This window comes from Ascaphus truei, chromosome 8 (assembly GCF_040206685.1).
Source record: "Ascaphus truei isolate aAscTru1 chromosome 8, aAscTru1.hap1, whole genome shotgun sequence".
Taxonomy (NCBI): domain Eukaryota; kingdom Metazoa; phylum Chordata; class Amphibia; order Anura; family Ascaphidae; genus Ascaphus; species Ascaphus truei.
Window position 1 is genome coordinate 78,741,000 of NC_134490.1, and position 24,222 is coordinate 78,765,221.

Below are 24,222 nucleotides of genomic sequence, written 5' to 3' on the forward strand. Positions count from 1 at the left end.
ATGTATACCATCGGAGCCAGGTGCCATAATTACTTACATCTTTTCAAGCTACCTATGAACTTTTTCATCAGTTAACCAATTGTTCCTTAATATGGAGGTTATAGCTTCCTCCTGCGGCACTACTATTAAACTTGATTCCTCCCTGGTAAAGACAGAGGCAAAGAATTTGTTTAATGCCTCTGCTTTTTCCTTATCTCCAATAATCTGCCTGCCCATCTCACACTGAAAGGGTCCTATACTGTAGTGCCAATGGTTATTCTAACACAAACCAGTGGCAATCGCCAACAAGACCCAAGTACATGCTGGATAAATGCTGGGTCGTGTTTAAGGCAAGTTTAAGGTATTTCTGCATTGACTAATGGCCCATCAGATTAACAGCAGGGGTCCCTGGCAGTCCCATTTAAACTGAATGTGCTGTGTTAATCCGATGGGTCATTAGTCAATGCAGAAATGCCTTAAACTTGCCTTAAACTAGCCAGGTTAAACCCAGCATGTAACCGGGCTAGTTTAAGGCAAGCCTTAGAATACTCGTTGTCTTGTCTGTATTTTCTTTTCTATAATTTTTTTGTTATTAAGGTACTTAAAGAACTTTTTAGGGTTGATCTTACTTTCTATTGCAATCCTTTTTTCATTATCCATTTTTGCTAATTTGATTGCCCCTTTGATTCCCTATAATTTTGATAAAATTACTCCATCCCGTCCGACTTAAAGAATATAAACGCCTGCTTCTTCCTGTCCATTTCCTCCCCTACCTGTTTATTTAGCCGCATTGGTTTTGACTTATTTTTTTTATACTTATTACCCAAGGGTATACACTGATAAGTGTGCTTTTCTAACAATGTTTTAAAAACTGCCCATTTATCTTCTACATTTTTCCCTGCAAAAACATCATCCCAATGTATTACTTGTAGATTAGTCCTCAGTTTATTAAAATCTGCTTTTCTAAAGTTTACGGTCTTTATTGAACCCAAGTAATCTGTTTTTTTGCTCATTTATTTCAAATGAGACCATATTATGATCACTGTTACCCAAATGTTCCAGGACTTGAATATTTGTTATTACTTCTACATTGTTTGATATGACCAAATCCAGAACTGCCCCTCTCCTGGTTGGTTCCTCAATAATTTGGGTTATATAATTGTCTTTAAGCACCCCCAAAAACCTGTTGCCTTTCGTTGTAATGCTAATCTCATTGCCCCAGTCTATGTCTGGATAATTAAAATCACCCATTATGCAAATATGACCTAGTTTTGATGTCGTCTCCATTTGGAAAAGTATTTTAGCTTCCTCAATCTCACTGTTATTTGGTGGTTTATAGCATATCCCTACAAACATTTTCTTTATACTTTTACCTCCACTGCTAATTTCTATCCACAAGGTCTCTACATTTTCATCATTCCCTTCATAAACAGCTTCCCTTATAATAGGTTTTAGGTCCGGTTTAACATATAAACATACTCCCCCTCCTCTTCTATTTGCTCGATCCTTCCGAAAAAGGGAATAACCCTCTAAATTAACTGCCCATTCATGAGTTTCATCCCACCATGTTTCAGTAATGCCTATGATATCATACTGCTCCCTTGCAGCTATTAATTCAAGCTCCCCCATTTTATCTGTCAGGCTTCTTGCATTAGCAAGCATGCATTTCAGGTTTTTTTCAGGCTGTACTATTATCTTATCTGCTCCTTCCTTTCTGCGCCAACTTGGTTTAGTCTTTAGAAGTTTTCTAGTATTATCCGTATTTACTATGAGTGTCTCGCTGTTTGTCAAACTTGCACTTGCCCCCATTCTACCTCCATACCTTGTTTCCTCATCTATTCTATTTAGTTTGTTATCTGTTTCATTCCCCTCCCCCCTCCATCCTAGTTTAAAATCTCCTCCAACCTTTTGAACATTCTCCCCTCCTAGCAAAGAAGATCCCTCTTCATTGAAGTGCAATCTGTCCCTAGAATAAAGATGGCACCTCTCAGGAAAGGAGTCCCAGTTCTCTAAAAAAAAACAAACCCTCCTTCCTACACCACTTTCTTAGCCATGCATTAACCTCCCTAATCTCTGACTCTCTCCATGTGGTAGCGCATGGCACTGGTAGTATTTCAGAAAATACTACCTTGGAGGTCCTTGCCTTAAGCTTTTGGCCTAGATCCCTGTAATCATTTTTTAGGACCCTCCATCTTTCTCTAACTTTGTCATTGGTGCCAACATGTACCAAGACCACTGGGTCAATCCCAGGACCTCCCAACAATCTGTCTACCCAATCCACAGTGTGCCAAACCCAAGCGCCTGGGAGGCAACAAACTGTTAAGTTCATGCGGTCATGGCAACAGGTTGCCCTATCTACCTTCCTAATAATGGAGTCCCCTACCACCACAATCTTTCTTGGTATCTGAGCATCCTGAGCCCCCACTGTGCTGGAGGAACTATTCCCCTGGCTGCTAGAGGAATCAGTCTCCCCCAGCCTTGCCATTTCTGCCCCAACATTCCCAATATCTTCACTCAACATGGCAAATCTATTGGGTGGGATAGCTCAGAACTGGCCTGCCTCTTCCTATTGCCCCTGCTTCTCCTTCTAACTGTTACCCAGCTACCTACCTGCTCCTCACTAACGGCAACCAAGCTACCTACCTGCTCCTCACTAACGGCAACCAAGCTACCTACCTGCTCCTCACTAACAGCGCCACCATCTGCACCACTAGTTGAAGCACCACCATCTGCATCACTGAATCACTTTAAGATTCAGTGAGCACTAAACCCCTTTCAAGATTGTCAATATCTTTCAATATTGCAAGTTTCCTCTTCAGATCAGCAATCTCTGACTCTAAAGAGACCACCCGCTCACACCTCTCACAGCGGTATGCTCCTTGGAACAGCTGCTCCAAGTGCACATACATGTGGCAAGATGCGCATTGAGTGACATTTTCAATCCTGCTCATTACAGAAACTATGAAGTTTATAAGTACTAACAGTAAACTGTACTTCAATAAACTATACCTTGTTTAACCCCTTCCTTGTTCAAACTCCTTCTGGTTCTAACTGAGGTGTCCCATACCTGCCAGGCTCTCTTCCGGGTGCTGGTGCACTCCCGTATCCGAGCAGAGTTTACCCACGCTGTGGCGACTGGGCAGGTACCTGCATTTACCTCCCAATGGGCCTTATGTGGGGTGCTCTTCTCAGTATCCCCCATACAGTTTCATTTACACAACACCTCCTATTATAGTGCACTGTTTTTTATGTTACAGTTGCACTGATTTCTGGTTTATGTTTATTTTTGTTTTAAGCCTTCTCTGTTCTGGTTGGTCTAATGATCAACCAGATGTTCATATCTTTTGATTGGATGGCTTTGCCAGCCAATCATGATAGGGCTTTAAAATATATCTGGTTCTCACTGCACACTTAATACAACCAGCCCTTGAAATCAACGAGTCACACAGATCAGTACACGCAAGTTCAGAATTCTTTAGAAACCTCTGTTTAAATAGAGAAACCCACCAGGTGTGTTAGGTTAGAAATCAACTAGCCAGACCGACTGCTGGCTCAGACAGGAGAAAAATAAAAAGTTACAGGCTTTCAATTACCACACACTTTGAAAATAAATTAACCTATTGCACACTCCCCAAATTCAGCCACCCCTGCTAGTATACATAACACTTCCATTTCCTTCTGGTTCTAACTGCACATTTAATACAACTAGCACTTGAAATCAACCAGTCACACAGATCAGTACACGCAAGCTCAGAATTCGTTAGAAACCTCAGTTTGTGTGGTTTCTTATGAGCAAGATACATGTTTAATTAATGCTCTCACTCCAACAGACTGAAAAGCAGTAACTCTAGGGATAAAGGTGCCGAGGGGAGATCATATTGGTATTTTTGTTCTTAATTTGTGATTTAGAAAAAAAATTATTACAAATAAATACCCCATCATACTATAATTTGAGTGACCCATATTGGAAAGATGCAGTTCCATATGGGAACAAGTTGAACTCTGGTGTGATCAATATTCCAACAAACAATGGTTTAACGAGACAAGACAAGATGAGTCACTTTTTATTCTAAATTGCTCTTTAAGCAGCAGTTTTTAACCATCCCCCTTTTTATTTTTTTACAATGATGGTAAGCAGGGGGTCCCCTGAGCTCAAAAGTGCTATTTTCAACTTTAAGGATACTTTCCAGTGAAGGTAGCACATTCCAGTCCCCCCCAGGGGAGACACAATGTAAACCTTCCCCATCAGCTCCACTGACCTACTACTTCCCATCCTCGTAAACAAAATGAGCAGGGAGGAGTTAGGGTGGGAAACTTTTTGAATTGTTGCACCAGGCAAACTCTGGAAAATATACCTCCTTTTAGTCATTTGTATGCAAGGAAGTTTTCCATGTTAGAGAAACACCAGCAAATTGTCAACGATTGTGAAGGTCTGCTGTCATTTGCACCACATTTGAGATATGGCCCAATCTGGAGATGACCAGGAACAAGTTTAGTTCAATCTGCCCTGCCTACCATCTGGTGTTTACTATTCCTGTTACTATACAGCTTTTTTTGCATGGTGTGGAAATGGACCTTATCTTCTATCTGCATTAAGGCTCTAAAGAGAGACATTTTTCGTGCATACGTTGTATTTCACATCCACAATGGTTGAGTTGCTACCCTGGATGGTATGACATCAGTTGTCCTTCACGTTGGCGTACGTTGCTTATTATCCTTTAACTAATATGTATCATTCACATAACACCACACAAATATTTCATAAGTCTACAAAACGTCCTGAAATCGAATAAACATTTTGTCACTTGCAACAATTATATTGGAATGTAAATCAATGTTAAATGGAGTGTGAACGAGTTTATTGTTTTGGAGGTAAAGTATTATCAAAAAGGAAAGACAATAAACGGTCAATGGTCTACTGAGCTTAAAGCAGAAATCCTACCCAGAAGCCTATATGAGTGTAACTCATATAAAGTTATTATATTGCCTCCGGGGCATGTCCTGCTCTTTTGTTGAATGTTTTTTTTTAGTATTAATGTGACAGGATGAATGAACGTCACCAGCCATATACCTGGCAAACCTATGTTTAGGCTTGCAGTGCAGCAGTGAGGAGGTTAAGTTTCAGTTTAGAAGGGCTGCTTAATTAGTCTGACCCCAGCTGCATAATCAAGATGTTTTAAAACCCCCAGGCTGTACACATATACAAGCTAGCTGGTCAGGAGACAGGACTGATATACTGAAGAGATTACTGATATAAGGTCTGTTTTTCAAAGTACATGTGTGATAACTGTCTGTGTCCTGCATGCTGAAGAGAAGCTGCCTTGTTTTCTATGCTGAAGAGAAGCTATTTTGTTTTTGTCTGCTGAAGAGAAGCTATTTTGTTTTTGTCTGCTGAAGAGAAGCTATTGTGTTTTTGTGTGCTGTATGTTTTTAAGGCTCAATAAATAAGCCTTATCAAGAGAACCCGCGTGTGTGGTTGCATGTACCCTGCAACAATTAAACATGATTTTCCTAAACTTAAGCTCAGGGGTAGCCAACTCCAGTCCTCAAGAGCTACCAACAGGTCAGGGGTTCAGGATATCTTCGACTGAGCCACTGATTTAGCCACATGTGCTGAAGGTGTTGGTAGCTCTTGAGGACTGGAGTTGGCCACCCCTGCTCTAACTTCTGATTATGGTAACCTTTATACTGCAATGGGCTTCTGGGAAGATCTCTATTCTAGCCTCCCTGACACTTAATACTTGAAGCGCGTTACATCTCCCTTCCGGAGAATCAGATTAAAAAAATAACAACGGCATTGGAAAGGGCGAGAAGAGAAAAGATAAAGAGCAAAAACAAAAAATGTCGATTAGCACTGACTGCTGCTTTAAAATGTTATTTCTGGAAAACAAGGATTATATGAAAGACTTTACATGTTTGTGCAAAGTGGCAACTGGTTTGACTGATATTTGTTCATGTCCTTTTGATTTCCTCACCTTATTGATGCTCCCTGGGAAGGGTGCAATGGGGTGTAATTATCAAGCAGAAATGTAGCCAGAATGATTGACTACTTTGCAAGACGGCTATTTACCAACCTTGATATGAGCGATTCAAGTTTCTAGGACGGACCAGATAAACGGTGGCTATGATCTGGTTATTAAAAGCAGTAATATTCTCCCCTCCCAGGGGTCCTCCTGGGTTAGCTCTGTGCTGGACCCACCGCTAGGATCTCCTTGGTTCTGGAGTACCTAGTTTTAGCATTTTTTTAAAGCAGTGGCTGCACCAGCCAATGAATGAGGGAATGCTGTACATTACAGAAACTTCATAAATTTCCTTAATTTATTGGCTGGCGTCAGTTGTATTTCTTGAACGTACCAGCGTATCACAAGCAAATATCTCCTTAACTGGGGGGCAAGGACAGTAGCGCCCCTTCTTCAGGGGTAACTCCTTATTATGGTAAGTTAAAAATATATGTAGAATAGATATTATTCATTGAACTGCTGCTTTAGTTGACCCAAAAATAGTACAGCAAAATGAATACAGGACTCTAAAATTGCTATACTCTTTTACAATTTTAATATTGTCTTCTAGATAACTCGTCCTTTTGTTCTGTATAACAAATTCTACAATTGCTTGCTAATGAAAGCACTGCAAAATGGATGCAATATACAGATATATGTATATGAAAATATGTATGTTATAAATGCCACTATTAACATTATCCTCCAGCCTGGTAGCATGATAACTGAACGCAATATATGATATTAATCCCGTTAAAAGGGACATTCCAAGTTGGATCATACTTTTTTTTAAAAACATGAGTGGGAAGCAGAGGCGCCGAACCACCTAATTTTCATCTCTCTGGCCTCCAGGTTTCCGAGATACTTAACGAGGGAAGTTGCTACCATTACTTCCTGCTTGTACAAATCTCCCCGTGTCACATGGGCCAATAGGGTGCCGCAACAGATGATGTTTCAGCTTCCTATTGGCTTGCGTGATCCTGGATATTTAAAGCTCCACATTGGTTCCCTCGGAAGGGAGGAACTAGCGGCACCCTCTCCGGTAAATAGCTCGTGAAACAGGGGGTCTCCAGAGCTGAAATTAACGTGGTCCAGAGACGCCAAGAAAAAAATAAGCAGGGTAAAATAATCTGTAGTGGTAACTGCTTCTTTAAGCACATTAATTCATTAATTGATTAATTCCGTTATTTTCCCTTTCTCTTTGTTACCCTAATTGTTATATATTATGCTTATGCAGACTGTTCACTTCAAACGCTTTTGATGCTATTAGTGATGATGCTTTTACTGGTCTTCCTCACCTAGAGTACTTGTAAGTATATGCACAAAATATTATTATTATCATCATCATCATCATCGCTCGTTTGTACAGCACCCCCATTCCCAGTAGCCCCTTAACACATGGGACTATGTAAGTAGTATACATAGTAATTGAATCCACTGTACCAATTAAAAATAATATACACCACTTCTCACTCACTGCTTCTTCTTATATTGAGCACAAGTCATTGTGAATCCTTAAGTAATTCAAAATGTATTTGCAGAGATCATTAAAGTGGGCAACACTGTTAATATCCGCTGCTACAGATCCTGCCTAATTGCTGTCTCATTGAAATTATACTGTAGCAAGACTCAGTAGTGCAACCATGGGGGGTGCAAGGGTGCGTTTGCATACCCCAGAATTGGTATTGCGCTTGCAGAGGCTCTGCGCACTTCCCCACAGCAATGAGCTGATTGCCGGGGGAGAGAGCAGGACCTCTGCTACAGAGCAGCCATCCTCATCGACGTCATGTGACGTTGTGTCGTCATGGTGACGCGATGTCACATGGGGATGCATTGCCATGACAATGAGCTGTCTTGTGATGCAGTGACGTCCCATGGCAACGTGCTACTATGTGACACAGTGACGTCATGATGACACTGCATCACATGATGACGCTATGTTAATGGGGATGGCAGGTAAACACTGCCCCCAATCAGAGATTCTGATTGCGCCTCTAGCAAGTCTAGTATGAATTGCATAATCCCGGGTTCCTTATATGATCCCGGGTTCCTTACGTGATCCCGGGTTCCTTGCGTGATCCCGGGTTCCTTACGTGATCCCGGGTTCCTTGCGTGATCCCGGGTTCCTTACGTGATCCCGGGTTCATTACGTGATCCCGGGTTCCTTACGTGATCCCGGGTTCCTTACGTGATCCCGGGTTCCTTACGTGATCCTGGGTTCCTTACATGATCCCGGATTCCTTGCATGATCCCCAGTTACTTACATGATCCCGGGCTCCTTACGTGATCCCGGGCTCCTTACGTGATCCCGGATTCCTTGCATGATCCCGAGTTCCTTACATGATCCCGGGTTCCTTACGTGATCCCGGGCTCCTTACGTGATCCCGGGCTCCTTACGTGATCCCGGATTCCTTGCATGATCCCGAGTTCCTTACATGATCCCGGGTTCCTTGCATGATCCCCAGTTACTTACATGATCCCGGGCTCCTTACGTGATCCCGGGCTCCTTACGTGATCCCGGATTCCTTGCATGATCCCGAGTTCCTTACATGATCCCGGGTTCCTTACGTGATCCCGGGCTCCTTACGTGATCCCGGGCTCCTTACGTGATCCCGGATTCCTTACGTGATCCCGAGTTCCTTACGTGATCCCGGATTCCTTACGTGATCCCGAGTTCCTTACATGATCCCGGGTTCCTTGCATGCCCCCGTAATTTCACCACCCTAAGTGTTTACTATGTGGCCCTTTGAAGAATGGTTTTAAAACCTTACCTTAAAAATCTGTTGGAGTTATTGTCAATAATGGAACAAAAGTTAAAATGAGATGTGAAATAATATAGTCGTTTTAGTTCTAAAAATGAAATATGCCTGTTGGGTTCAACCTTTTTCTAAAGTGTTACTTGATTGAATGCTTTAACACACTAACACATATAGGGGTCAAACTATAAGACACCTTCAACTGAATAGGCCGTAAGGTGTCTTACCGACCGGTATTTTATGACTTAGCAGCATTTAGTAAATATGGCCCTTAATGATACTATAGGGGTGATTATATTTTTTTCAGGAGGAAAAAGTTGAATATATTTTGTTCAGGAGAGAAAGAAAATGCAGAATTTACCAAATAAAACCCACAAAACAATCTTGTTGGTAAATCTGTTTTGATCAAAACCTTGGTAAATGACCCTAATTAGGGCAAAGTCCCTATTTAAAGGTTCCAATGATATTTGCATTAATATGCCTTTCTTTCTAACTTTGCAAACGGTTGTGAAAACATTCTGCTTCGTTCTTTTTCAGATTTATAGAGAACAACAAAATCAAGTCCATTTCAAGAAATGCTTTTCGAGGATTGAAATTGTTGATTCACCTGTAAGTATAGTGTTATATGAGTTTACAGGTAATGCAATGACCCATCTATCTTCTATTGATCCATTGACTACAGGAGGGCCTGTGGTACCATGCGCAGTAAGAAATTGTAGTTAGGGATCTTCAACTGGTTCTAGAAAACATGTAGAAGTAAAAGGGCAACAAGCTTAGTGCAATATCATTTTAGATGCAGATTTTAAAATGACTATATTTAAACAATGTTCACGTATTTATAATGTCTGTACCATATATCTATGTGCCAGTATAACCAACCCCACACTGATGAGACCCATTAAGGTCGAAACGGCTGTCTGTGTGTAGGTTTACTGGCTATGCATCTTAACCCAGGCTGTGCTCAAAGCTGTGAAATGCAACAAGCTTAAGCCTATAGGGAAACCATGTTAAATGGTTTTGAAGCAAAAGGTGGCACTGTGTGCTCATTTGCATGTCATTTCCCAGAATCCCTTGCTGCAGTGGAAGTGCTGTATGCTGGGTGATAATGGTGAAAGGCAGGGTTGCAAACCTGTCTAAGACATGCAAATGAGCATACAGTTATATTTCCATTTTCTATATGCTTTACTGTGGAGGGTTTTTGTCACTTTTTTTCACACCATAATTTAACTATATATATACAGTACATTACCTTCATTTACAAGATTCCGTGTGAAAAGCGACACTTACCCACCCAATCAACTAGTATGAAATTAGCAAGAGCACAGAGTCTAAGGGACACTTCAAGGCCACCAGTTGAAGAGTTCTGATGTCGTTCCTTTCAGCAATTTAGGGACTATCCCCTGAGGGGCACATGGTTTGGCAAGGGGGAGATTATGTCAATTTAAACTAGTACTGCTGGACAATGCATCTGTAAATTATTTTAATCCCAAGCAAATCAAGCATAACCTTTTCTGTAGAAAAGACTGAAGAGTGTGAAATATACTGTGCCAGACAGCAAGGTGACACTTTGAGTAGGTGTAAGGATGGACTCTGGGGAGTTTTTAATCTGTTAATTATTTAAATGTGAAACTTGTAATTGGATTGCCATGGTTATCATGTCAAAGACTGCAGTTCTTGCAAGCTTTTAATTCAGCTAAATTTGCACAGTTACTTTTAAAGAGCCAAAAAAGATCAAACTACGTAACCGTCTGAGTATCAAATAGTGCAGAGTAAAAGAGTACTTCAGTATTAGGTGATACCTTTTTTATTTGGACTAACAATTGATATTGTAAGACAAACTTAAGAGAGTTCTCTCTTTCTCAGATCAATACTGATGTGCACAGATTCCATGCGTTTAACACAGATGTAAAATCCAGATAGTCTAAGAAAAGATGTGGAGAAGTCATGGCAGAGGGGGTGGTAAATAAACAGACGGGGCAATACATGTATGAAAGGGATAGTTAGAAATGTTAGCACACGAAGAAACATCCGTCCATCAACAGAGTGAGGAGGGGTGGGGATGCAGGGGAGGATTTGAAATGTAAAAGGAACAGGGTGGCAGGGAGAAACATTACACAACATCCTGATAGTTTGGAAGAAACCTCATATCAGCATGAAGTCCTCTTGTTTTAGTGCCAAAGAGCATCATCATTTTCAGTTCAAATGTTTTCCGTCCTTGAGTGCATTTAAACAGTCCATTGAGGATTTGGATTTTTAAATCATTTATAGAATGATCTCACTGTGAGAAGCGGTGTCCCACTGGAGTGCAGTATCTTCCTTCTTCATGGTGTGTTATTGTGTGTCTGTAGGTTAATTCGTAATTGAGGTTTTTGGCTGGTGTCACCAATGTAGCATCCTTGGTCACAGTTGCTGCATTGAATCATATATACCACATTGCTGGATGTGCAGCAAAATGATCCTTTAGCATTGAATGTTCTATGTTTGTGAGTGAATATGGGCTCTTGGCATACATGTGTGCAGAGGTTGCAGTGTGTGATGTTGCATGGTCTTGTGCCATTCTCAGCATCCTTGAGTTCGTTGTGAAGTTTTCTGCTGACTAACTTCTCTCTGAGGTTTGGCAGTTGCCAGAATGCAAGGATGGGATGTTTGGGGAAAATGTCTTTTAAAGTTTCATCCCCTATCAGCATTGTTTGCAGATCTTTGATTGTTTTCTGCATTTCCTTTTGGGCAGGGTTGTATGTGGCCACTAGTGGTATGCGTGTGGTTGTTTCTTTTTTTTATTGGAGCAGGTGTTCTCGTGGGGCTTTTAGTGCAGATGTGGTTGTTGTGGCAATAGTCTTTGGCTTGTATCCCTTCTGTCTGAATAATTCAGTCAGGGTTGTGAGTTTCTTGTATACAGATGTGTGTAGTTTGCCATTCTTCAGTGTTCCTGTTGTATCTAAAAAGTTGACTAGGTTTGCCGAATAATCTATTTTGAGCTTAATAGATGGATAGAATGAATTGATGAACTTGTAAAATTGTTTTAGATTTTTTTCACACTGTCCATAATATAAACAGATCAAAAATGTATCTATGATATCTGTAAGGTTTGTGGAGGCATGTGGTTAGGAATCTCTATTGAAGATTTGCCATAAAAAGATTGGCATATTGCGGTGCCATCCTGGTGCCCATTGCAGTCCCCATTAGTTGTAGGTACATTTCCTTGCTGAAGCTGAAGTAGTTGTGTGTGAGGATGTATTCTATCAGTTTGGTAATTACTTCAGCGCTGTATTTCTGACCCAGGGGAGATGTTGCAAGGAATTGCAAGCATGCCTCAGTCCCATCCGTGTGGGGTATGTTACTGTACAGGGATTCTACACCCATTGTAACTACTAGTGTGTTGGATGGTGGTGCTTTGATGTTAAATTTATTGAGAACATCTGTGGTATCTTGTATGAAGCTGTTGGTGTTTGTGACCTGTGGTTTGAGAATATTCTTCACTGGGCCTGATATTTGTTCAGTGAGTGTATCCATACCTGATATAATTGATCTGCCAGGGTTTCCTGGTTTGTCGATTTTGGGAAGCATGTGGGTTGTTGGGTATTAGTTGTTCCAATTCTGGTTGCAGGTGATTAGGGAATCAAATAGTAACATTTCCACGTTTCTATGTTCCAAACTGTCTAGGATCTAACCCAGTATTGATTTGTAATATCATTCTTTCATGTGATGACAGTGGAGATTACATATATGTTTTAAAAAACGTTTGTGCCTCAAAAACATAATCCTCAACAACCACCACACTAACTAGTAACATATGATTTCCTGGGAGGCATGAAATGTGTATGTGGGTTTATATTACAGCTACAATAGACAGTGGAATGTTTTAGTAAGCTTGAGTTTTACACCCACAAACCTCTATATGCAGAATTTGTTGTTCCCACGTTTGTCTTGACAAGGGTGTCAATTGTTTGAGACTTCAACCTGCTAGTGTTCATTGGGTAATTCCCTTCTATTGTAGTGCCAGCTCCAGAACACATTTGAGTAAGCCATTTACAGGGCCAGTATACTGTTGATGTCCTTTCATTCCTTCCACTGCTGTTAATGTTTTTATCCCCCTTATTTTTTGCACCACCTCTCCCATACCCTTTTTGAACATGCTGCTCACTAAATAATGCAGATATATCCAAGTTACCCCACTGTTTAGATTATTAGTGAGAGTTAAATGAAGTCAAATTGGTATTTTATATACCCAGAGAAACATTTTTAGACAGTCCTTATAGAAAAGACAAGTAAAGTAGAATGCAAGAGAATATGTTTTGTCATACATGCACAGATACTGAATTGACCCTTTATAAGGTAAAACTATTGCTTGGTTCATATAATGACCACATTCAAACTTAAAGTAAGCAGGTGGTTATTATATGAACCACAAACCTATAAAGGGTTAAACATCTTTAATAACCACTTTCTCTGCCAGATTGGCATGTGTTGGGAGCCAGGGGCGGAGCTAATCACCGGTGTGTCCCGGTGCAAGTAAAAAATGGAGCCCCCTCTTCCCCCAGGGCCCTACCTCTGCAGCGGGTCCTTAGGTGGAAGCAACGGAGAGAACCCATCCAGGCAGTGATTGCGGAAGTTGTGCTCGACTTCTGGTGGGGCCTAACTTCCGCGTTAGAACCACCTGGGTGGGCTCCCTCCACCGCCGCTACCACCAGGTAAGGCCAGGGAGAGGGTGTGGTGAGGGGAGCCTCTAGTAATGCCGGAACGCTGATCAGGCTGCTAAAGTAATTACAGTAACAGTGCTTCCAAGTGTGGAGGGTGGGCCCCTAAAGGTGGCTGCACATATAGTAGTTCCGCTACTGTTGTGAGCCCTTGTGGCAGCAAAGACTGTAACCTTCAGTACACAGAAGACAAAGGTATAAAATACCACATCCCTAACCTATAACATGGAGGGAAGTCAGACAGGACAAATAGTTTGTAAACAAATTTGGATAGACACTGATTGTCTGTCAAGATTGTGTCATCTGCATACATGTGTATTGAAGCTCCCTTACAAGCTGTGGGAAGATCATTAATGAACACTGAAAAGAGAAGGGGCCCCAAAACAAAGCCTTGCGGGACAGCAACGGTGATATCCAAGGGGTTGGAGTTAGAGCCGGAGATGGACACATGTTGGGAACTACCCGATCCCAAGTTGAACATCATGTTTGTAGTTCAGGTTGCGCTTTGATAATAGAAAAGTAACACACCCCACAAAGTATTCATTGAATGCGTTTGCAATGTCAGAGGGATTTGTCAGATTAGTATCATCCTTTGTAATATTAGATGGATGTTGATGACTAGAAGGCTGGAATATATTGTTGGTGAACTTCCAGACGTTTGCTGGATTTGATGTATTTTGATAAAGATTGTATGTGTAATACGGGGCTTTTGCGTGTCTTGTTGGCCTTGTGCGTGTATTCCGCAGGCATCTGTAGTGATTAAGATCCATGGTAGTGACAGTTACTTTGCACTTTTCCACAAGGCCTCCCTAAAATAGTAAAGCGCAATACAGTCACTTTTATATACTCAGATTTGCATTGTACACAGACGTATACAGACATATACTCAGATTTGCATTGTACACAGACGTATACAGACATATACTCAGATTTGCATTGTACACAGACGTATACAGACATATACTCAGATTTGCATTGTACACAGACGTATACAGACATATACTCAGATTTGCATTGTACACAGACGTATACAGACATATACTCAGATATGCATTGTACACAGACGTATACAGACATATACTCAGATTTGCATTGTACAAAGCATGTATACAGACATATACTCAGATTTGCATTGTACACAGATGTATACAGACATATACTCAGATTTGCATTGTACACAGACGTATACAGACATATACTCAGATATGAATTGTACACAGACGTATACAGACATATACTCAGATTTGCATTGTACAAAGCATGTATACAGACATATACTCAGATTTGCATTGTACACAGATGTATACAGACATATACTCAGATTTGCATTGTACACAGACGTATACAGACATATACTCAGATTTGCATTGTACAAAGCATGTATACAGACATATACTCAGATTTGCATTGTACAAAGCATGTATACAGACATATACTCAGATTTGCATTGTACACAGACGTACAGTATACAGACATATACTCAGATTTGCATTGTACACAGACGTTTACTCAGATTTGCATTGCACAAAGCATGTATACAGACATATACTCAGATTTGCATTGCTCAAAGCATGTATACAGACATATACTCAGATTTGCATTGCACAAAGCATGTATACATGCTTATTTACTGTACATACCTGTAATGCTGAAACTGTAAACCTGTTACAACATTAGCACAGCTTTGATCTACGATTGTAAAGAAGCATTTGTAGTAAGCATTGGCTCCACCACATGGTGGCTCAGAGAAGCACCGTTGTGTTTGTTGTAAAACACACAACATGCCAGATTTAATGCAAAGTTCCAGTAGCTGTGTTGGTCCCGGAGAAGATTTGTAGATTGTGAAACGTACCTGTTAATATGAGAGGTTTTGATAGATTACATTTAGCAGTGGTGGACAATGATATACTGCAGAGGCCACCTGTGGCCATATGATATCTTAAGGAAGGTCCCTGTGTGGATTGAAACAGTGATTGTCCAAATAAAACATCTACAAGTTTGTTAAAGATCAGTGTGTGCCTTCATTTTTTCTTATTTACTGATTATATACTGATTTACGGATTTATACTGGTGTATATATATATATATATATATATATATATATATATATATATATATATGCAATACGATACCGTTTGAAGATGAATATCAGAGGCAGCACTCCAGGTAAGTGGTCAAAAGAAATTTGTATTAACAAGACATCTTATCCAACGTTTTTGGTCCTCGTGCGGGACCTTTCTCAAGGTGATGTGAGAAAGGTTCCGCACGAGGACCGAAACATTGGATAAGATGTCTTGTTAATACAAATTTCTTTTGACCACTTACCTGGAGTGCTGCCTCTGATATTCGTCTTCAAACGGTATCGTATTGCCTATTTTATACCATACAGGATTTGCACCCACATTGTTTCCACCAGACGGAGTGCCTATTGTTCTGCACCATCTACTATATATATATATATATAGGGAACCATGTTAAAAATGGTTTTTGAGGCAAAAAGTGACACTGTGTGCTCATTTGCATGTCATTTCCCAGAATCCCTTGCTGCAGTGGAAGTGCTGTATGCTGGGTGATAATGGGGAAAGGCGGGGTTGCAGACCTGCCTAAGACATGCAGATGAGCATACAGTTGTATTTGCATATATATATATATATATATATATATATATATATATATATATATATATATATATATAGTGCAGAATAAATGAGTTCTTCAGTGTTCGGTGATACCTTTTTTATTGGACTAACAATTTATGTCATAGGACAAGCTTTCGAGAGTTATCCTCTCTTCTTCAGGTCAAGCAATACTGATATACAAAGGAATCTACGGCTAAAAAAAAACAACAGATATTTACTGTAGATAAGGTAGGGTGTTAAGTGTTTGAAGCCAGGGGATAGTGTCAAAGAAAGGTGGGGGTGGGGAGGGGGAGGGATACTGGGGGGGGGGGAGAGAGAAAGTGTGGATAAGAATAGAGGCAAGCAGGATGATTACAAGCAATTTTGATAGGGTGTGAGAAAACCCATGTCCGCATTAAGTCCTTTGGTTTTGGTGTCAAAGAGTCTTATCATTCTGAGTTCAAATGTTTTCCGTTCTTGGGTGCTTTTAAACATTCCATTGAGGATTTTGATTTTTAGATCATTTATGGAATGATCTGGTTGTGAGAAGTGATGTCCCACAGGTGAGCAGTATCTTCCTTCTTCGTGATGGAGTATAGAGTGTCTGGGCATATTCATTCTTCCTTGTAGTTTTTGGCTGGTTTCCCCAATGTAGCAACCTTGGTCACATTTGTTGCACTGAATCATATACACTAAATTCCTAGATGTGCAGCTGTATGATCCTTTAACATTGAATGTTCTATGGTTGTGACTGGCTGTGGGATCCTGGCAAATATGTTTGCAGAGTTTGCAGTGTTTGTTGCTGCACGGTTTTGTGCCATTATCCATGTCTTTAAAATCGTTGCGAAGTTTTCTGGTGACTAATTTCTGTTTGAGGTTTGGTGGTTGCCGGAATGCAAGAATGGGAGGTTTGGGAAAGATTTCTTTTAATGTCGCATCCTCTGTCAGCATGGGTTGCAGATCTTTGATTATTTTTCGTATACCCTCTAGGGTAGGGTTGTACTGTATGTGGTCACTAATGGTATGCGTGTGGTAGGTTCTTTCTGTCTGTATTGTAGCAGGTGTTCTCGTGGGGCTTTTATTGCAGATGTAATAGTTTTGGCAATGGTCTTTGGTTTGTATCCCTTCTGTCTGAACGATTCGGTCAGGGTTGTGAGATGCCTGTTTCTGTCTTCAGTGTCAGAGCATATGCGGTGGTATCTTAAAGCCTGGCTGTGTATGATACTTTGCTTTGTATGAGTGGGATGGAAGCTGGAGTTGTGGAGGTAACTGCATCTGTCAGTAGGTTTCTTGTATACAGATGTGTGTAGTTTCCCATCTTTCAGTGTTACTGTTGTATCTAGAAAGTTTACTAGGTTTGCCGAATAATCCATTTTGAGTTTAATTGATGGATGGAATGAGTTCAGGAACTCGTGGAATTGTTTTAGGTTTTCTTCACCATCTGTCCATATTATAAACAGGTCATCAATGTATCTGTAGTATTTGTAGGGTTTGTGGAGGCACACTGCTAGTTACCATGGATGTAGAATCCCTTTACAGCAACATCCCCCACAAGGATGGTATTGAGGCATGCCTGCATTTCCTAACAACATCTCCAATGGATCAGAAATACAGCGCTGATGTAATTACCAAACTGATAGAATACATCCTCACACACAACTACTTCAGCTTCAACAAGGAAATGTACCTACAACTAATGGGGACTGCAATGGGTACCAAGATGGCACCGCTATATGCCAATCTTTTCATGGCAAATCTTGAACAAAGATTCCTAACTACATGCCTCCACAAACCCTACAAATACTACAGATACATTGATGACCTGTTTATAATATGGACAGAGGGTGAAGAAAACCTAAAACAATTCCACGAGTCCCTGAACTCATTCCATCCATCAATTAAACTCAAAATGGATTATTTGGCAAACCTAGTAAACTTTCTAGATACAACAGTAACACTGAAAGATGGCAAACTACACACATCTGTATACAAGAAACCTACTGACAGATGCAGTTACCTCCACAACTCCAGCTTCCATCCCACTCATACAAAACAAGGTATCATACACAGCCAGGCTATAAGATACCACCGCATATGCTCTGACACTGAAGACAGAAACAGGCATCTCACAACCCTGACCGAATCGTTCAGACAGAAGGGATACAAACCAAAGACCATTGCCAAAACTATTACATCTGCAATAAAAGCCCCACGAGAACACCTGCTTCAATACAGACAGAAAGAACCTACCACACGCATACCATTAGTGACCACATACAACCCTACCCTAGAGGGTATACGAAAAATAATCAAAGATCTGCAACCCATGCTTACAGAGGATGCGACATTAAAAGAAATCTTTCCCAAACCTCCCATTCTTGCATTCCGGCAACCACCAAACCTCAAACAGAAATTAGTCAGCAGAAAACTTCACAACGATTTTAAAGACATGGATAATGGCACAAAACCGTGCAGCAACAAACACTGCAAATTCTGCAAACATATTTGCCATGATCCCACAGCCAGTCACAACCATAGAACATTCAATGTTAAAGGATCATACAGCTGCACATCCAGGAATTTAGTGTATATGATTCAGTGCAACAAATGTGACCAAGATTGCTACATTGGGGAAACCAGCCAAAAACTACAAGGAAGAATGAATATGCCCAGACACTCTATACTCCATCACGAAGAAGGAAGATACTGCTCACCTGTGGGACATCACTTCTCACAACCAGATTATTCCATAAATGATCTAAAAATCAAAATCCTCAATGGAATGTTTAAAAGCACCCAAGAACGGAAAACATTTGAACTCAGAATGATAAGACTCTTTGACACCAAAACCAAAGGACTTAATGCGGACATGGGTTTTCTCACACCCTATCAAAATTGCTTGTAATCATCCTGCTTGCCTCTATTCTTATCCACACTTTCTCTCTCCCCCACCCCCAGTATCCCTCCCCCTCCCCACCTTTCTTTGACACTGTCCCCTGGCTTCAAACACTTAACACCCTACCTTATCTACAGTAAATATCTGTTGTTTTTTTTTTCCCCTCTCTCCACACTGTTTTAGCCATTGAATCCTTTGTATATCAGTATTGCTTGACCTGAAGAAGAGAGGATAACTCTCGAAAGCTTGTCCTATGACATAAATTGTTAGTCCAATAAAAAAGGTATCACCGAACACTGAAGAACTTCTTTTTAATTTATTCTGCACTATCGCAACTGGACTAACACGGCTATTTTCTGCTTTATATATATATATATATATATATATATATATATATATATATATATATAATGTGAGGGGGGAGTGTGAGATGTGTGGGTGACGAAAGAGGGAGTGAGTGGGTGACATTGGGGGAGGTGGGTGACACATAGAGGAGAGAGAGTGAGAGAGAGAGACATGGAGATTGAAATGGGAGGAGAGTGAGTGCCTGGACCATCGATGGGGGCTGTATGTAGCGAGGTAGGTTCCCGTGGCTGGAGGTAGGCAGTCCATGTAGTGCACAGTTAGAAGTATCAGGGTAGTACAGGGTCATGCAGGTATGGGTCAAGGCAACAGGCAGGTACAGGTTAAGACAGGTAGCAGGCAGATAGAGTCGCAAGGCAGGCACAGGTAGCAGGCATACAGAGGGCAGGTACAGTGGTCAGACAGGCACAGGTAGCAGGCAGAGGGCAGGTACAGTGGTCAGACCGGCAGAGGTAGCAGGCAGAGGGCAGGTACAGTGGTCAGAAAGGCAGAGGTAGCAGGCAGGCAGAGGGCAGGTACAGTGGTCAGACAGGCACAGGTAGCAGGCAGGCAGAGGGCAGGTACAGTGGTCAGGCAGGCACAGGTCAAGTCAGGCAGGGCAGGTCTCTGGTAGCAGGATACAACATGTCACAGTAGCCAAACAAACAAGGTCCAGCAAAAGGAGAGGAGGAAAGGGCTAGCTTTAAGAAGGAAGCAAGGGGGTGTGTCAGTGAGGCCAATTGCCAAAAGGGGATGTTGGCTGCAGGAGTTGAACGTAGTTCAAGGCTATCCTAGAGCACTGGAACTGTCCAGCAGTGTGTGTGGCTCACAGCCAGCAGAACTGCCGCTCATAGTAGGTGTTGTGAGTTCAAACCCCACCAGCCCTGACATGGGGACGGGGGAGAGTGACCTTTGCCTTTCTCTCCGCAGTGCACAGATAGCAGGGTTGTTGCATCTGTGGGTAAACGGCTTTTTCCTTCCCCCCTACCAGTCAGCTGCTTATTTCCGACATGCTGATGAACATGTCTGGCTGCTCCCCTTACACTTGGAATTAGTGCACAGGAGAGGAGCAGGGCAGATTTTGTCAGAGTTCTGTCATTAAGTTGACTGGAGGGAACGGGCAGAAGCTGCGATCTGCGGCAGCAATGTCCCCAATCCCCATCAATCAGGGAGAAAGGTCCTGTAGAGCGGTTGTGGGCAGCAGGTGAATCCCCCGCAAGTCGCCTGTTGCCCACCAATTAATCCTATTTTTAAAAGGCTGTCAAAACCTCACTGTTCTTAAAAGAAGAAACGTGAGATTTTGAAAGCCGTGGTTTCTGATTTCATATATGAAGCAGAGATCTTATGGGGTTTCACAAGTTCTGTGCACTCTAATCTCACCTACTGTATGAAGAACTCTCATATAATATAATTTAGCCCTTTGTCACTGTGCTTTACCTGTTTGCGTTTGGCTCTGTAATGTAATGAATGCCTTTTAGCTGCAATGTCTACAGTACATCGTTAGAATTAAACTTGTGTTCCCAGTAATAAGTCAACTGGAATAGTAGGAGTAGGTACAGTACATACTTTCTCTTCTGTAAACTGCCTGACAAATCCATGCTCCATGTTCTACGGCGCTTCGGAAAAAATGTTGGAGCATCATAAATAAATTATAACAGTAAATCAGATGGTTTTACGTTATAATTTAGTGAATTTAAGGACTCAAAAATCGACTTGGCTTATGTTAGCAATAGGCATAGGCATATTGCTATAACAGATAACAGATTAACATATATAATACTAACAAAAAAAATAATTAATCACTATTCACAGTTTTACACAAAATGCAGTAACCCGGCGCCCCAAATGACAGCAATACCCCAGTCCAAAGGTCAGTCCATATGGTTGGGGGAAGTTCTTTATATAATTCTTGTTGTGGAAGAAGTGATGGTTCAGTTGCAGACTATTGCTTCCGAGCTCCTCCTATAATGCAATAAAAAAAAGAGAAAAGACCATTGCGCAGCCACACGAACCACTGAACGCCTCCAAAAAAGGATCAGAATAATAACTTACAAACATATTGTGTCAGTGTTCCTTTGAGAGAATCTGTGCCTTAACCAACTTCTTTTTTCCCAGATATCACGAATCCCACGTGTTTTCCTTTAAATGTCAGTCCACTCTTCTGTTCACTCACAGCAGCTCCCCTTAGGGATATTCCCCGTGTGTTCCCAGAAAGGAGATAACAAGGGAAATGATGGTGCAGATTTGATAAAATTTAATAACGATAAAATATAGTAAAAACAGCCAAATGCTTACTCACATAAGCCAGGCTGTGATAAGACAGCTGACAATGTGCCGTCCGCAGCTTGATACAGTCTGGGGCAATGATCTCTGTGGCAACTATACTCTCACTACTCACAAACCCCGGTGTTAGCGTCAGACTCTGCGCAGCTGCCTGATATCGCTCCCCTTCCCGGTTCTCATGTGCTAGTGTAGCTTGCAGTGTTGCAACCAGTACTCGCGTGCTGTCTCTGCTCCCTGCTCCACGAGGCAGACGCCTCTCTCAGCGCAATTTGATGACGTCACGCTGTAGCCAAAGCGTTCCCAGCTTATCTCCCAGCTACTGACGGACGTGCCCGCTCCAACTCCTCCCTCTCCAAACGCGTTTCGTGACTCAATGCGGTCACTTCATCAGTGCAGACACTGTAAGGCCGGGAGTGCAAAGAGAGGAAGGAGAGAATGCAAAGAAGAGCAGGGCATGAAGGAGAGGAGATAGAGAGAGACAGCAAGGAGAGGAGGAGACAGAGAGAGACAGCAAGGAGACGATGAGCCAGAGAGACAGCAAGGAGAGGAGACAGAGAGAGACAGCAAGGAGAGGAGACAGAGAGAGACAGAGATACAGCACGGAGAGGTGGAGACAGAGATACAGCACGGAGAGGAGGAGACAGATGGATGACGAGAAGGGAATGGAGATCAGCGTGCACATGGGGCACGATGGAGTGCAAAGAGAGGGGAGGAGGGAGTGCAAGGTGAGTATCAGGAGGAAACAGAGAGACAGCAAGGAGAGGAGGACAGATGAGATAAGTAGGAGAGGAGGGAGAGTAGTGTGCACAGAGAGGAGGAGACACAGTAAGGGAGGGAGTACAAAAAGAGGTGAGGAGAGACTGCAGGGCAGGGAGGAGAGAGTAAGGTGGGGAAGAGGGGACAAGAGACAGCAAGGCATTACAGGGAGGGGTGAAAACAAAGAGTAATGTTGAATTAACAGCCTTTAAGATCTGCTAGATCTGTGTATGTTACGCCGGGTACCGCAAGTTTCTAATACACATTGTAATATATTAAAGTCTTGTATCTACTTTATGTAACATACCATTCATTAGCTGTCAATGTTTATAGCCTAATGTCAGGAACATTAGGGATTTTCTATAAAAGCATGAACTATAAAAATAGCAAGTCTCCTTCGAAACAGGACACATCCCTTCTACTTTTACCATCAGGAAAAGGGCAGAAATAGACAATAGGAAACAAAACAATTGCAAGAATTACAATAGAAAATATGAAAGATTTGTTAAAGGAGCAATTCCCCTCTGGACTCGCCCTTTTTATTTTTACGTGTGTAGGAAGCAGGTGGTCCCCGGAGCTGAACCACGTTCATTTAAGCTCTGAGGACCACCTGGGTCTCCAGATATTTACTGGGGAAGGTGCTACGGGTACTTCATGGGGGTTTAAATGCCCTGTGTCACGTGGGCAGATAGGAAGTTGTGATGAATGACGTTCTGGTCACAATCATTTTTTCTTATTTCATTAAATCAGTCAGGTTCTCTTATAATCATTTCAAATTGAGTGATACTCCATAGAATTTTATAAGGCCTTTGATGTGGGCAATTTTACGATGATAAAAATGGCCAGGTCTTGTGTAACGCAATATGTTACTGTAAGTATAATATTGGTAATATTATCTGATTTTCCTTATATTATATGTCACATTCATCATTTTAGAAACTGTCAGTCTGACCCTAAATATTTTTTTTATTTTGCAGGAGCCTAGCAAACAATAACCTTCAGACACTTCCGAAAGATGTTTTCAAAGGCCTGGATTCCCTTACGAATGTGTAAGAAATTAATAATAATAATAATTCCTTTTCTAATTGAATATCATATTGATAAACAAATAAATATACATTATATATATTTATACAATATATATATATATATATATGTATATATATATAAAATCAAATATATTCAGAAAATCAATAGGAACAGTGATGTGGTAAATATGTAAATGCATAGTTTATTTATGATGTTACCAATTATATCAAATTATTCTACATTATGATGTTTATCAGTAATTATCATGTGTATGTTACAAGTGTTTTGTAATATTAACCAATCAAAATTCTCCATACTACAATCTGTATGCCCAGGACCGGATTATGGGGCGGTCTGGCCTGGCACTTGCCCAGGACGCCAACCAATAATGGGTACCTTCCGCCATTGCCACACGTCACCTCGCCACCTTCTTCCATCTTTAAAAGTCCACACCGCTCGGATCTCCCCAGCTGCAGGGCACCTCGCACGGCCACCACTCCAACACCATTTGTGAGCACATGCACAGGACACTGAGCTTGGCCGCCAGCAGCCAGTACACATTTTTTAATTTCCTGCTGTGCGTGGGAATTTAAAAAATGTGTCATGGCTGCTGGCACCCAAGCTGTGTCCTTTTGGCCAGGCTGGCACACGCAAGGGCGCGCTCACAAATGGCATCAAAGCATATGGCCGCACAAGATGCTCTGCGGCTGGGGAGATCCGCGTGGTGACATTTAAAGATGGCGGAAGGTGGCAAGGTGATTTACGGTGAGTAGTCCTGGTGGTGGAGCATTGGCAGCCCAACATCCCATTCCAGCACACGGGCGGACTAAAAATTTGATGCCCCTGTAAAAATAAAATAGTTCTACA

At 41.5% G+C, this 24,222-nt stretch overlaps 2 protein-coding genes across 3 annotated transcripts in view; one reads left to right on the top strand and one right to left on the bottom strand.

The window, feature by feature from the left end:
• Positions 1 to 24,222, bottom strand: part of RBP4 (retinol binding protein 4) — a 534,850-nt gene that overhangs the window by 197,908 nt on the left and 312,720 nt on the right. The window lies entirely within an intron of this gene.
• LGI1 (leucine rich glioma inactivated 1) overlaps positions 1 to 24,222 on the top strand; it is a 51,059-nt gene that overhangs the window by 9,804 nt on the left and 17,033 nt on the right. The window contains exons 3-5 of one of the 2 annotated variants that reach the window (XM_075612818.1): positions 7,216 to 7,287; positions 9,272 to 9,343; positions 23,304 to 23,375. In XM_075612818.1, coding sequence (XP_075468933.1) covers positions 7,216 to 7,287; positions 9,272 to 9,343; positions 23,304 to 23,375 — 216 coding nt within the window. The remainder of the gene's footprint in view (positions 1 to 7,215; positions 7,288 to 9,271; positions 9,344 to 23,303; positions 23,376 to 24,222) is intronic. The other variant, XM_075612819.1, reaches the window with a different exon arrangement.